This window comes from Salminus brasiliensis, chromosome 25 (assembly GCF_030463535.1).
Source record: "Salminus brasiliensis chromosome 25, fSalBra1.hap2, whole genome shotgun sequence".
Lineage (NCBI taxonomy): Eukaryota > Metazoa > Chordata > Actinopteri > Characiformes > Bryconidae > Salminus > Salminus brasiliensis.
Window position 1 is genome coordinate 6720697 of NC_132902.1, and position 16340 is coordinate 6737036.

Consider the following 16340-nt stretch of genomic DNA (forward strand, 5'->3'; position numbering starts at 1 on the left):
TATATATATATATATATATATATATATATATATATATATATATATATATATATATATATATATATATAAACTCAGAGATTTTAGCTGCAACTTGTGCTGAAAGGGACACCCCAAAACAAATATGTAATTACCTGTTTACTTCCACTATTCCACATACTAGCTAAGACTAGCCTACTGGGCTATATAACAGACTTTTTGTACATACATTTGTATGTAGACATTATGCAGCACAGAAAGCCATTCATTGTAATATCGATACAGGGAAGTAAGTGCACACTTTATTACAAATCACAACAAAAATAAAGTCCCCAATTTAAAAAATCCACTTAAACAAAGTGAACTTTAATCTGTGCTTTTATGACTTTGTAGAGGGGTTAATCATGTTTGACACACTATTCTTAGAGTTGAGGAGGGACTGGTCCACTTCCTTTGTTTTGTGCTGGCATGTGTGTGCTGTTTGTCCCTTTGGTGTGATGCAGCCTTTAGGTTTAGGTATCCTGGTGGGACCAGACCTTTGGAATGCTTCAAGAGGTATCTGTCAGGACGAAAGAGTGAAAACACACAGGGTATGAAACAACCAGTATGCTAGATATAACTAGACATAACAAGTGCTTGGGTGCAATTAAAATAGTATTATTATTAAGTGCTGCATATATTAGCAATGATTTTCCAGCTTCTTTCAGTAGATGATTTTTTCCCCAGCAAGTACAGAGTTAGCATGATGATAATCCAACCTCCAGATCTAATTAACACTCTTGACTATAATCAAATCCTCACTGCAGTTTTTTACAATCCACTAGAGAGTCTTTTCTGAATGGTCGAGACTGTTACTCCAACAAAAGCAGCATAAACCCTTTCTTAATACCTATGCTTTTAGATGAGACAATTAATAAGTAGAGCTCCCAACATTTTTTCCATATAGTTTAGGTATGTAAGGGTATTTCATTTTTTTCCTTACATTTATTTTTACTGTCTTTGTTTTCAGCTTATACCTTGTATACACATATATTTCTGTTTAGCTTATTATTTGCTTTCTAGAACATATTTTTCTTATCTCTGTTTGTATTTGCTTTGTATGAAAATTAACATTTTGCCTAAATCAAATGCAATCTGTAAGTACCTACCTAATCATGGCTGCTGCTGAGTTTTTTCTTTTTTTCACTGCTAGTAATAATCATAGTGGTTGTGATTGTGCTAAATGTCAGCTAGTCAGCTCTTTGGTGCTTAAAATGGACCAGCTAGAGGTATGCATTCTGGGTTTCTTAAACAATAAAGAGCAAGATTTACTGATAGCAGCCCCAGGTGCTTCAAGGAGAGCTAGCACCTTCTCAACTCCAGCATTAGAGCACTCACAGCGGGCGAGTGGGTGATATCTCAGCAGCATAGCCAGAAAGCTAAGGCTAAATCTAGCCCACCGGAACATCACTCTCCCCCGAATTGTGTGTCAAACATGTCCACCAGACCGCAGTCAGTGAGGCTAAACCAACCACCTGCAAGCTGCCTTGAGGCGTCACCTAGGTTCAACTGTATTGAGACTGTGTGCTAATCAATTAGAAACTCTGCAACACCTTCACTTCTTTTGAGAGTTTTTTCATGTACATATCTAATTCAGTAACAAATAAGAATGCATTTTCATTGAATAATATTTACAGGCCTCAAGGGCCTACTACTCAGAATTTTTTAAACAAATTTAGTGATTTTGCCACAGGCTTAGCAGTGTGCAGTGAAAAAGGTAATAATTCTAGGAAATGTTATCATTAATTTTCAAAAGACTGCTGAATTATTAACAAAGGCATTTAGATCACTCTTATATACTCAAAACATAATTGGGCCTACACATACCATAATCATACCTTGGATATAGTTTTGACCGTGGATGCTAGCACTAATAACCTAAATATTCTCAAAGCTCATTAGTCTCAGACTTTAGCTAATTTCATGTGAGTTACTTCATCTCCATGTCCCCTCGCTTTTGTCTGCACCACTGACAGCACTACAATTTGTTGAAAACCTTCCAGATTTATTGGCCTCAGTCTACTCTTTATCAGACCCAGTGGAGCTTGACAGATTAACTAACTGTCTAAATAAATAAATAAATAAAATACCTTTTGATCTTCCTTGGACAAAGTGGTACCACTTAAATGTAAAATGACAAGGCAAGCTTACGCCATGGCACACTGAAGCTGGAGGTATTGATAATAATAAAATACAATCCTAGAGTGCTTTTTATTGTGATTTCTAAACATACTAAAATCAGGCTGGCAAACTTTGTGTGGTTTAACTTTTGGTAATTAATGTTTCACTTTAGATAAAGGTTACAGATCCAGGGGTTAAAAAGCACAGGGAATTGTGGTAAACTGAGATGCTGGTGCTGTCATCCCGCTGTTTGCAAGCGATCACTCAGGTTTGTGGACAGTGGAGCAGATGGATGCTTTTCTTTCAGGGTGCTACCGTGTGTTTGTTACTTTCTTTCTCTTTCCTTTTATTTTAATTCTCTGTACCTTCTCCAAGTAAATGAAAGATTGACCAATCTCCCTACAATACTGTTAAATGATTATGTATTTACATCATCTGTCTGGTCTATACTGTGTCTGCAGTTTAATTTCCACTGCATACACCCAATTTGCTACTTAACACCTCATTAACCCTGTATCATCCTGTTTTATTCTTTACTTCTTCCTAATTTGCGCATTCTTGTTTGTTTCATCTTCTCACATGTATTGCACATTTATTTCTTCCCTCTATTTGAATTGTGCATTTTGCAGTTTTATTAGATGTACTTTATTGCACTCTACCTCATTCTGCTTAAGTTGACACTTAATTTGCTTAAGTTGAATGCTTTATTTATATTACACTTAATTTATATGATTGCAACCTTGCACTTCAGGATAGTAATAAAAAATTGTTAGTGAACAGAAACGGTTGAGGTCAAGTTGAGGTCTGGAAGATCAGGAAAACTTTCCAAAAGAACTTGCTAGAAAGGTAAAACATAACCCCACTTTGACTTCAAATAACCTTGAGGAAGATTTAGAAGACTCTGGACACCTGCACAAATATGACCATAATGGAAAGGTCATCAGAAGAAAATCTTTTCATGCCTCCTCACCACAGAATTTGACTATTGAAAGAAACATCTAAACAAGCCTGATGCATTTGCAAACACTGTGTTAAAAATGTTTGGAGAAATATGGTGCATGATTTTAAATGTCATGCATGGGTGGAAGACTTTTGTTTTTAAGTTTGTGTTGGAGGCAGTGGCATGGGAAGCATCTCTGGCAGAGGAATTGATTACAGAGGCAGAGGAATTGATTACATTTAATGCAAGCAAATTCTGGAAGCCAACATCACCTGGTAAAAAAATATGAAGAGGAAAGGAAGATGGCTTCTACGGCATGAAAATGATGCTTAACACACCTCAAATGTCACAATGGATTAACTCAAGAGGTGCAAGCTGAAGGTTTTGTCATGGCCCTCACACACCCTTGACGTAAACATCATCGGAAATCTGTGGATAGAATAGGCAGAAATCCCCCAAACAAGAACTGAAAGAATCTGACTACACAAAGCCTTCACAGGCTGTGGTACAGCTGTGGCCAAAGTGGATATAACTAAATACTGACCATGCAGGGTGCCCAAATGTTATATTTTAAAAGCACATCAATTGTAAATATGTAATCTTTAAATGTTATTCCTTTAGGAATGCAGTATTAGCAGTAAGGAAGGGAAACAATAAACAGACATGAATAGTTTTCACATGAGTCAACTAGAAAACCCAGGGACAAATCTCAACACACAGCAGCCACAGAGCCAAAGCAGTGCTAAAATAGAGCAGAAGCAAACACGCGTCCTTCAAGTCCTAATGCCCAGCTATGTTACTGTATTTTGAATGGGTAGACTTGCATGCCTACATAATGAGAAAATGTAATTACATTTACATTATCTAGGGTGCAAGGGTTCCCCTAAAACTGCCCCCTGATCAGTAGTCTAGCATTTGCCACCTGGCACAGCTTTTGGCACCTGCACAGAATTTATGTATCTGCTGCCTTAAAGTGTAATGGAAAATGGAAAAGCCTTCAGCTTTGTGAAAAGAAAAAGAAAACGTCCAATTGCTCCTGAATGAAAAAAATATTTACAGGTTAATCGGTAAGAAACAAATAATTTTCAAAGTGTGATAAGGTTGACCATATCTTGGTTTTTTTAAAAATGAAGACACTAAAAAAGGTTTCAAGCAGGCCTAATTTGTATGACCATCACTTACCAAGACTAATAAATAGCCTTAATAGTTCATATGGCCGAATAATCACTTCATCTAATGTGTCAACAAGTTAAATAAACTTAGATAAGCAAAAATAAATTAAAAATTTAATGTATTTTCATACAAAAAAAAAATATATATATAAATAGTTGCTATAAAAATTGACTATTTTTATACTATAAAGTCGACAGTACTCCTATTTCAGCCTGGTAAGCTTGCCATGGTTAGGTCTGGTTTTGCTGGTTTTACTGGGATTATAAAAATAACAAATCTAACAAATCTGCATAACTGCACTATGGATGATGTTAGGACTGAAAAAGGTATGTAAATATAGTATGTGACATAATAGTAGGGGAGGATGAGATCTCCATCCAGACAGACCAAACGATACTGACTCAGGCTAACGACATGACTATGATATATATCTGCAGCAAGTTGTGCAAGAATGCATGTAGCCTTAAAGTCCATCAGGCCAGAATGAAATGCTATAGCAAAAGGAGATGCAGACTACCAAAAATACAATGTCAACATGCCAAAGCGTGCTGCGTTTGTTGTAAATCAGTTTGGCTTTACAAAACAACAGCTCGGGGACAAACATTGTGGCCAGCTAGCCTGCTCAGCAGAGGAAGTTCCAATGCTTTAACCTTTAAAGATCTTGAAGGTGATATGGCGAAAGGGGAGAGTTGCAGACCAGTGGAGGTACGTAGAGGGAGAGTGGATCTCAAAAATGCATCAGCCAGTTACGGTCCATCTCATTGTTGAGTGTCGAAGTCTTTTTTAAGCATTGTTTTCCGGAGACTTAAAGAGTTTTTCTCTAAGAACAACTACATCGATCCCTCAGTGCAGAAGGGTGGCATTCCTGGTTAGTTAGACCACACTGGTGGAGTTACAGAACTCATCAGAGAAGCCCATGAGAATAGAGGCGACTTATATGTGCTGTGGCTGGATTTGGCCAATGCGTATGGATCCATTCCACACAGATTGGTTGAGCTTGCACTATACCGCCACCATGTCCCAAGTGCGATCAAGGACCTGATCATGGATTATTACAACAACTTCAGGTTAAGGGTCACTTCTGGGGAAGTAACATCAGAAAAATCAGCTGGAAAAATGAATTATAACTAAGTGTACACTCTCAGTCATTCTCTTTGCCATGGCAATGAACATGAACATGAGCAAGGTTTTTACTGAAGAAATCATGGTGACTCGCACAAGAGTTTTTCCCAAACACCCAAGTGGTCAAGGCCAGAGGGAAGGAGAGACACCAGCTAATCCAGGAAGAGGTTCGAGCAGGCATGGAGGCAGAGCAAGTGAGCAGAACAGTGGGGCTCAGGCAGCAGGGGGCATGGACAAAGTGCTAGACTATACTACAGTGCAAAGTCACCTGGACAAACACCAGGCAGGTAGACTTTTATCACATCTGTTTCCTCATCCAGGCTGTATATGTGATGCCCTGCCAACCTCCATGTGTGGGGTAAGAGTGAGACACCAGCATGCCACCTATGCTCGGGAAGGGGATCCTTGCAACACTTGCTGAGTAGCTGTTCAAAGGTCACTGCCGCTGGCGCCATGACCAAGTGCTAAAGGCGGTTGCAGAAAGTATATGCAATGCCATCATCCCTGGCAAACACTGTCTTGCCCCAAAGACAACAACTGCCTTTCTCAGTGCTTGAGAGGAACACTGTCAACAGCGAAGAACAAGGTCAGGTCTCCTCTACACGGCCTCTGACTGGCAGCTGCAAGCTGACTTAGGGAAGCATCAGAAGTTCCCTCAGCATATTGCTACAACATGACTCTGGGCAGACATAATAATCAATGCCTGATGCAACAAAACAGCTGATTGTGCTCAGACTCACAGTGCCCTGAGAAGAGCAGATGGAAGAAGCAAATGAAAGAAAATGTGCAAAGTACCAGGTGCTGGTAAAGAAGTACGAGCCAATAGAGGTGGGCTATAGAGATTTAGCAGGATGCTCATTTTGCAAAGTTCCAACCAACTGGGCCTAACAGGAGTGGCTAAGAAGAGGGCCATCTGATCCGCATGCCAAGTTGCAGAGAAGGCCACAAGGTGGCTGTGCAAGCTGGGGTCTGATTAACCTCAGTTGGGTCACCTGGGCAAGGGTGTCTGATGTTGAAAAACCCGAAACACCCAGTGACCCCAGCAGCAGTTCTCATGCTGATGGTGGCCAGGGTTTGCTGTGGCTTTCCAAACTTGTGCTAGCTTTAGCAATTAGCGTGCACTCTTTTTAGTTTGTATTGCAGCAGCTTTCTGCAGGTAAATGTTCTTTATTCAAGGTGTCTGCCTTTTCTGCTTGTTTTCTTGCTGATAGTTTTTTGTCCTGTGTTTTATTGTGTATATGTTTGATTACACAGTGACTGTAAAAAGCATGGACAGCATAACGTCTCTCAAAAGACACCACAGGTAATATATATTCAATATTTACATTTATACATGTATACATTTCTGCATATTTATATATTACATTTACTGGACAAACTGGGTATTCAGGGGAAAATCTGCTTTGCTTCTGGTTCTCTTGGCTGCATCAAAAACCCAGTGATGGTGGTCAGTTTTTACAGTTTTTTGTCCTGTGTTTGATCATATTTGTCAGTGCTCAAATAGTGGGTGGCAATTTTATTTTTGTTTATTTTTTTACACTCTCTCTCACTGTTACACAGCAGGCTTTTGAAACTCTGCCTTCGCAAAAAGGTGGGTAAAACTACTCAGATGGTAGCAGTGAAATCTTAATGAATTATACAGCTTAATTTTTTGACCCCCAAAAAACAACCATTTTAGAATTTGCATGTTGGTCGTCACCCCAAAATATATGTGTACTAGCACTGAAAATGTGACTGATAATGTAAACAATCATTCATTGTTAAAGGTTGGATTACCAAAATTCTGTGAATGTATGACATTGAATCACCTATGGCTCTTATCTTCTAGAATGCTCAAAAAGGACACCAATGGACATGCCACCACCAGCTAGCTGAAACTTTCTATAAACACAGCATTCACTTCCACAACACAATGTTGCTTCAAGGGAGGATAGAACTAAAACTAGGAACTAAAATAATAATTTACTACTATAAGTACTTACTACAAAAACAACAACAATAATAATAATGATGATGATAATAATAATAATAATAATAATAATAATATATTCATTCAAATTCTGTCCTTTCCCCAGAACCTTATGAGCCTAATCTCTCTGCTTAACAGATAGTTTAAATTTCCAAGTGAATGCTGGTGAATATATCTAGCACTGAATACATGTTAAATATATTTACAGTGTGTGCAAAGTTTAATGCAAAGGATGTATGAAAACTGCAGCTGCAACAACTGTAATTACAAAAAGCTTCATGTAATTACATAATGCAAACAGTGTTCAAGTATATAGTGTCATGCAATATTTTCAGCAGTTTTTGACGTTTCTGTTAATGTGAATAAGTAAGCTGATAAAAGATGACCTGAAAGTACAATTTAAATTACATTTTAATGCACATGACATGTTTCCAAAATGCATCATGCTTGTTTAGATATATGCTAAAATGTTAAATTTCAACTTAAACTCCTATTCCTATTCCTATTAACTGCAATTCCTTAATTTGATAATGGACTGAGGAAACAGATACTTGAAAACATGTTACTGTCTTCTTATAGCCTTCTCTTGCTTTGTGGGAGTTAATTATTTTAATTATCAGAGTGCTGCTTAGAGGTGCCCATGGTTGCTAATTACGGGAACATACTCCACCAATACTACTTATACTACTAATACTACTTACCAATTCACAGAAATTTTGCCCAAATGTTTGCATGCCACTGCAAATGTCAGGCTGTTTAGATTAATGACAATACTGCATTTGCATGCCTACTGCATTAGAATGATCTGAACACAAAATTACAATTTTGTTAATGTTGATTTATTTTAATCATTATAAAACAAAATCATGTAGAAAATGACAAACAGAAATGGTAATGGTATATTATTAAACGGTTACATCGTCATTTGCCATCAAGTAAATACATACAAATTAATCCAAAAGCTAAATAAAATTCAGTGCTGATGCAATATATTGAATCTAATGCAAAAATGAATGTAAGATGTAAATCGAAAATATATGCACATCCCCCTACAAAGAACATTCTAAAGCATAATTAATGTTTAGTCATTCTTCATTCTTCACTTCACTATACACACACACACACACACACATATATATATATATATATATATATATATATATATATATATATATATATATATATATATATATATGTATAATATAATAATATATAATAATCAGCCAATCGATCATGTGGACTGATGCACTGCAGTTATGCATAAACTCATGCAGATGTCCCAGCAGCTTAATGTAATTTTTACAACCATTAGAATCATCAACCATTAGAAACATGTGATATCAGTGATTTTGCAAGGGCATGATAACATGATAACAGAGTGCAAAAGAATGAGCAGCAGTTCTGCAGACAGAAACAGCTTGTTAATGCAAATCTTGTTTTCTGCTATGGCATGCAGATGCACCAAGCATGAATCCATGGATCCAACCTGCTTGGTGGAGGTTATGTAATGGTGTGGGGAATGTTTCTCTTGGCACATTTTGGCCTCCTTTTTATAGTTTTCACTAGTTCACTGCTTGGTGAGTGTATATGTACACAGACACACACAAATATCCTCATGTTCATCCTCAGATTTTGGACTTTTTAACATTTTAAATCTGTCCTGTACAATGTATCAAACGATGATTGAACCAATGAAAGTGGTCCACAATTACTCGTCAAAAACATTGAGTTACATTTAAAGTTAATAAGTTTTTTTCATTCTCATTTTAAGTTTCCATTTGGAGGTTATGATGGTAAACAGAGGCAAACTTTGTTACTGTGAATGGTTAAGAAGACTATGCAATCAGAAAAAAAATATTTGTTTAGTAAAAAACAAAGTAGCACCAAATAAAATCCTGTAAAATTACAACAAATTTATCTGTAAATTAACCAAACAGTTCATTTTTTCATTTTTTTGTACTAAATGTATGTAAAATTACAATGATTATCTGCATTTAAATATGCAGATAGTAATATAAAGTTTGTTTATTTGTAATTTTAAGGGAAAATATTATTAGTTTTATATTTGTGTGTTCACTGTAAAAAAAATCAATCCATGAAAATTTTGCTTAATGAAAATTTTGTGTACAAACACAAAATGTTTAATAAAACCTTAAATATATTATTCAGAGATATTAACAGATATTAAGTTTTTGTGCAGGTTGTTCTTTTTGTCGACAAGAGCCACTGTTCACACAGAATTTTTCTCTTTCCCGCAGCTCTTTTTCACACACTCACCCCACACAACTGCAGATAATCAGGCAGAGGAGGAGGAGAGCGGGCGTCTTTGTTGGGGCTGGGTATCCATTTACAGCTAATGCTAGTGCCAAATGATCTTGTCAGTGTTAGTCTATAGGTAGTACATTGTACTCAAGCAGTGGAGTTCAACTGGATCTCTGAAGCTCCAAATGAGCTTGCAATGTAAGATGTTTTTTGTGATTATTTACCTAAACACAGTATATTTAGCGCTTAGCACATAGCTAGCAATAAATGGGCTATGCTACAAGCTATCTATAGTTCTATCTGCAGGAGCATATTAACAGCCACACAGCAGACAAATACATTCATTGACTTGAATTTAAACAACAATAAGTGTGTACAAAGTTACAACAAGCAACATTTGGTTCACTAAATCAGGGTGTGAGTCTTTAGTTGTAGCTAATCAGGATGTTTTCTTTGTCTTTGCAGCCGCTGTCAAAAAGTGGGACAGCAAGACCAAAGAATTTGAAATATTGCGTGCTGTGGCAGAACATCTGACGTAAGCCGCTCAATTTACCTGTTTGTTTGTCTAGTTGAAATGCATAAATTGTCGTACTACAAATAAATTAGTGCGTTGTTGGTACATTTGTATTAATAATAATAATAATAATAATAATATTTTAATTCATGGTTGTAATTAGGTTTACCTCAAGTTGCCGAAACAACCTGAATGGATGCCTTTTCAAATTTAACTTGTAACCAAATTTAAGCACAGAGGAATGCCTTTTTCTCAGTTGCAAAAATCAGTGGAAGACCTCAAAAAAAGCAGTGCATGCAAGACATGTCATAAAACTTGCTATTTGCAAGAATAGATGAACGGCCCTGAAAGACAGCTGTACTGACTATGTCGGGAGCCCAAACCTTTGCTTCTGGCATTTTTTGTTATTTTTACTGTGAAAATCAAAATGTCATCTTTATGTCCTACTAACTTACCTATTCACAGTAAGCTATTAAATTGTGACCAGGATGACTACATTTTACATGCCTCTATCTATATACATCATGCTTACAGAAACACAAAATTGCTTGGTGAATGGTAGATGAGCTAGGCACTCTGCATCAGTCATATATATTACTTACTGTAATTTGAGAGGGTTGTGGGATTGAAGAAGAAGTGGATTTTATCAGGATGCTACTTGTAATTTTGCTGTTGGTCTTAGGTGGAGTACCACTGGATAGTACTGGAATCCTTTGCTCCGACCCAGGGAAATAGCAAGGGCTGATGGGCCGAGAAACACTATTTATAGTTTGCATGTAGGAGTTGCCTAAATGAATATGGATTTTGTTGTCTTCAGTGGTGATGACATTTGGGCCCGAGCTATTGGACGTTTCCAGTTGCCAGCTATTTTGTCTCTCTGGAGTCACACGGAACACAGTGTGACTAGCTGTGGTTTCCACTAGCTCTCTAGGCTGTGCTCTTTCAGGAGTTCCTGTGGGGCCAGACTCTATCTGAGTAGGAGACATGACTCTGTCTGGGGTCACTGAACTAGAGTCAGACACTGCTTGGGAATAAGCTGACATAAGTGAGACTGAGCAATCAGATGTGCAGGGACTTTCTGAGGAAAGACAATCCTTGGTTTTGTTGTATGGTGAGACTGAAGCATTCTGGATGATGGTAATCCTTTTTTTTGGTAGGCTTCCACTGGTTGGGATAACTGCTGTACTGGTATAAGACTGGACGTTCTCTATAGTGGGGCTTGTTACAGAAAGAGTGGCTGTGTTATGGCCATAGTCTGATTTCACCTTGATGTGGAGAGGTTGCCCTGGACTTTGAGCCAGGACTACATTCTCTTGCTTAACATGTGTTTCTTTCTGTTTTGGTTGCATTTTGCCATTATTTGTCTCTCTGCCTTTTAAAAAATGACCTCTAACTTGCTTCATATTGTTGTTCAGGTTGTTGACACTGTTTATAAGCGAGGGATTATATTTAGTAAAGTTAATGTCATTATAACTGGGTTCTTCCTCCACATCACTTTCTTCATACAATTTGCCATTCATCACTGCTCGTTCCAGTGATCCAAGGTTCTTGTAATTAGAAGGCAGGTTGTCTGTTTCATCTGTCTGGACCTCCTTTGTGCAGACTTGAAGATCTGAGAAGCGTCTCCCATTCATGCTTGGCCGAAGGCTTTTACTAAAGTGACGGTATCTTTCCAGCTCCTTCGTTAAAGTTTCCATCTGTCTAACCAGTTCTTTGTTTTTGACTTCCTGCTGAGTAAGTTTCCTCTGCAAAGTTGCATGTTCTGTTTTCATATGGCATATGGACTCTTCTGTACCCATATACTCATGTATCTTTTCCTTCAGTGCTTCCACTTCTCTGGTCAGATGACTGGATTTGACTTCTTCGTCTTTCAGCCGCTTGTAAAGAATGTGTTCTTGGTTGGATTCTTCTTTCTCAGCCAAGTGGTATTTAGAAAGCTCCTTCCTTGAGATCTCCAGTTCTTCTATTAGTACTTTTGCTCGTTCCTGTTCATTGAAGTACCTCTTTTCCAAGGATTCAAACTCATCCTCTGTTTTCATTAGATCGTCTTCAACCATTTTCATTTCAGTGAGCTTCCTCCTAAGCCTTTCCACTTCCTGTGTTAAATCCTTCACTTTGTTGTCTTCCTGTTGGAAGTGATTTGGGACTTTTATTTTTTCATCTTTAGCTTTGTTTCTCAAAAATTCCCTTTCAACAGTCTCCAAAGACTGAAGTCTTTTCTTCATCATGCTCACTTTGGATTGTAGGTCATTGTTTTTTTCCTCCTCAGCTTTCAGCATGGTTCTGAGCTCATCTTGTTCCTTGATAACACTGCACATCTTTTCCTCTAGCTCTGCTTTAGATCTTAAGGCTTTCTTACTCTCTTCAATCAGCTTTTCAGTCACAGATGTGACTTTGTGCTGTTCTGCTTGAAGTTTTCCAGTGCTGTTTTGCACCTTATCTTCCATCAGTTTTATCTTCTCTGTCATGGCTCTCCTTTCATCCACAAGCATTACTGTTAATGTTTTCAGCTTTGTGAGATCTTCTTTCAACATCAACTCTGTCTTCTCTAATTGAATCTCAGCAGCCTCAAGCTCTTTGATCCTAACTTTTAGGACATCTAGTTCATTGCACATATGTTTAGTTATTGCCCGCTCCTTTTCTAGATTGCATTTGAGGGAGCTGCATTCCTGCTTGCTCTTCTTAAAAGTGTCTTCTAATTTCTCTAGCTCCATAATTCTATGATTCAGCAAATCCACTTCTGCTTTCAGGCTATGACTTTGGTTGAACTCTCTTTCCAGCTTTCTGTTAAGGTCTCTGCACAACTCCTCCATCTTGATTAATTCCTCATCTTTTCCTTCCATTTCTAGTATTCTTTTTCTTAACTCTTCCACTTCTGTTACTAGGCTGGAGTTGCCACACTCCCCAGAACTAATTTTGTCTTTTAGCTCCTGCAGTTCTTCTTCTGCCCTGCGGAGGGTCTTGTTTGTCTCTTCAAGCTCATCCAACTGTCGACTAAGTGTGGACAGTTTTTGACGCAGCTGTCGGTTCTGGCTGTCTTCACTGGTCAGTTTGGCAGTCATGGCTTCCTGTTCCTGGTGAAACCGACTGGCTTGGTCATGCAATTCAGCCTCCAGACGCAGTACTTTGCTTTCCTCCTCTTGTGCCCGAATCTGAGCAGTGTCTAGCTCCTTTTGGGCCTGTGTGGTGGAAATCTGTAGCTCTTGAACCTTTGCTGTTTGTTGAGCCAACTGCCTTGTCAGGCGCTGTTGTTCATCAACAACCAGCAGAGCAAATGATTTTAGCTTAGTCAGCTCCTCCTTAAGATTAAAGACCTTGTTGTTATTCTCTTCCTCTTTTTGCTCCTGATAGGCCTTTTCCTGATCAATGAGCAGCTTCAGTCTAATTCAAAAAATAAAAGACAAAAAGGTTAAGTGGATTCACTGTAATCCCATATTTGTTTTAACCCAAATAAAACAAGTTACCAAACTAAGTTATTATTTGAATTCTATAAAAATATTGAAATACCAGTGCTTGACAGAAATATTTACAAATTGTAAGTGACTACATGCAATTTGGATTATTAAGAGTGTTGAAAATCAGTAGTTTTGTCATACTAAGCCCACTGGTGTGACAATACAATGGATAATGCATTAAGTAAAGTTATTATTATACAGAGATTGAGTATAGCCTGGGTAGTAATTAACATTACTTAATTATAGTAGGGATTAAGTATTTATGATACATTACTTTTAACCCCTACATATAACTACTGTAGAAAAACACAGTGTACTGCGAGCAGTAATTCTTTACTGCTCCACTTCTTTAATCCTTTACTGAAAGGTAGCATCCTACACTTTTCCTAAATGTAAAAATAAATGTAAGTAAGACATGAAAACAAACACAAGACTTTAAGTACAAGATTTGTGTCGATTAAAGTACTCTTTAAAAGGACAAGTGACTGTCATTCAGACAATCAGAGGACGTTTGTTCCACTAATTTGTTGCCAGGACAAAGAAAAGTATAAAAATACTTGTCTTCCAAACATCTTGGGTTATGGTGGGTCAAGCCAAGCTGTATTTGAAGCATATATTATTGGCTTTGCAGGCCAGCGTTAGGGTTTTAAATAGAACACAGCAGAGTAGTTGAACTGGCTACATTTTGACTACAAGTTGTCCCACAACATTCTGGATCAGTTATAAAGACCTGATGGTATGCATAGGAAGACCAGCCAGGACAGAGTTGCAGTGGTCGAGTCTTGAAATAACAAGGGACTGGACAAGCACTTGGGTGACCTCTAGAGAGAAATTTTCCAGATGTTGTAGAGGAAAAGTTTGTATGGCAGATTTTGCAGGTTTGCAGCATGACTTTAAAAACGATAGCTGGTCATCAACAACTACACAAAATTGTAGTCTTATTGCTTATTTATTACTTTATTACCTATTATGAACCATCACGATTATTTAGATTACAGGGTGCTGGCTTCTTAGTAGTTCTCAAAATTCTGAAAGCTTTAGCAGGTGGAAGAGCCTTTTTTTATAAAGCCCTCCAACTCTGGAATAACATTCCAGATAATGTTCAATAGACAGTCTCAATTTTCAAGTTTAGACTGAAAACCTGTTTAGCTTTTGTTAGTTAATGTTTCTCTTTAGATAAAGGTTGCGGATCCAGGAGTTAATGGACAGGGAATATTTGATATACTAAGATGCCGGAGCTGTCGTCCTGCTGCTTGCATGTGATCACTCAGGTTTGTGGTTGGTAGAGCAGATGGTTGCCAGTGTTTAAGGGTGCTCCCAAAGCTCTGCTACCCTCTGGCTCTCTCCTTTTAATAAGACTGTTATAGTCAGACCTGCCGGAGTTGTCAGCCACATTCCGATACTGCTCAACATTCTCTGCCCTTCATAAATCCATTCAGAACTAATTATATCTCTTTACTATCTCTGAGTTAATGGCTGCCTACTCATTAACCATCATTATTCTCATTACTCTTACCATCACTTCTATGATTTTATTAGGTTATACTATATTATGATTATTATATTATAATATTAAGATTATGTTGCACACCTGAGCAGTATAACAGTCTTATGCAGTGGTATCGTGACTTTTATCAATAATCTATATATATTTCTGACCAGAGGAGGATGTGAGTATTAGTTTCTCCCAAGTTTTCTTCCTCCAGCTCTGAGGGAGCTTTTCTTTGCCACTGTCACCTTTGGCTTGCTCACTGCGGTCTTTTTATGTTGTTAAATTCTTGTCTTCCGATTACTGATTCTGTAAAGCTATACAGAATTGCACATTCAATTTAATGAGACAGGAACAAAAAGTTCTTATTTGGCTCAAGAAATCTAAATATGTTGACTATTTTATAAAAACCTTTGTTTCAGAGTTACAATCTTTCTTACAGAATACAATGTGTGTTCTGAAAAAGATAGAGGGATTAATGAATCTGAAACAATATAATTCACTATAAGGAATTCACAACTGTGCAAAAGTGCAAAACTGCTTTAACCGTACAGTAGTACAGAAATATGATTTAAGGATAATGGAGTAACTGTTATTTATTTAACGGTAGCATACTAGGTCAACAGCAATAATAACTCAGTCCAGTTAAAGAATAACTCAGTAACCCAAAGCTGGTGATAGATGAAGCTCAATTACTAGTCTGTAGTGCTGGGACAGATACCAGATGATGTCTGTGTGGCAGGGTACCTCTCTTTAATGGAGCTCCTCAACAGAATGGGTTTGTGCTGATTCTCATACACACATGCTAGAATTCAAATTCAAGCTTACAACCATTCACTAACTCAGTAGAAAGCTTGGCCTCGCTACAGAATCCGTGGACATAGAAGAATTTATTTGCACTTCCAAAAAGGGTGCAAAAACACTGTAAAGTAAAAAATAAGCTTTTTGTAGTCACTGCAACAAAATGGTTTGTGCTTTTACTTCCCAAACACAGCAACTATGCATAGCTTAATAGCACATCACACAAATGCTGCAAATGTCTTAATTTAAGGATTCCTAGGAGAAAAGTGTAGTTTATTAAAACTTCATGTTTACCGGTACCAGACTACCTCTTCCCCCTGTTCTTGGACAGCTAGGCCCATCTCATCTCACGATTGTGTCAGTGTTGGTTGTGAGTGTAGCAGCTGGAATGCAAATAACATCAAGATGCTTTGCGTCTTTGAGTCTTTTCTATTTGTGTGTCTAGATGTGTGATGATGTGGTCTCTGTTTGGAATGTGC

General features: G+C 37.6%; 1 protein-coding gene across 4 annotated transcripts in view; it reads right to left on the reverse strand.

The window, feature by feature from the left end:
* Nucleotides 1-266: 266 nt before the first annotated feature.
* Nucleotides 267-16340, reverse strand: part of filip1l (filamin A interacting protein 1-like) — a 55882-nt gene continuing 39808 nt past the window's right edge. For 3 of the 4 annotated variants that reach the window (XM_072671164.1, XM_072671163.1, XM_072671162.1), the window contains one exon: nucleotides 9377-13497. In XM_072671164.1, coding sequence (XP_072527265.1) covers nucleotides 10698-13497 — 2800 coding nt within the window. In that variant the 3' untranslated portion in view covers nucleotides 9377-10697. Of the gene's footprint in view, nucleotides 536-9376; nucleotides 13498-16340 lie in introns of those variants that run through there. The other variant, XM_072671165.1, reaches the window with a different exon arrangement.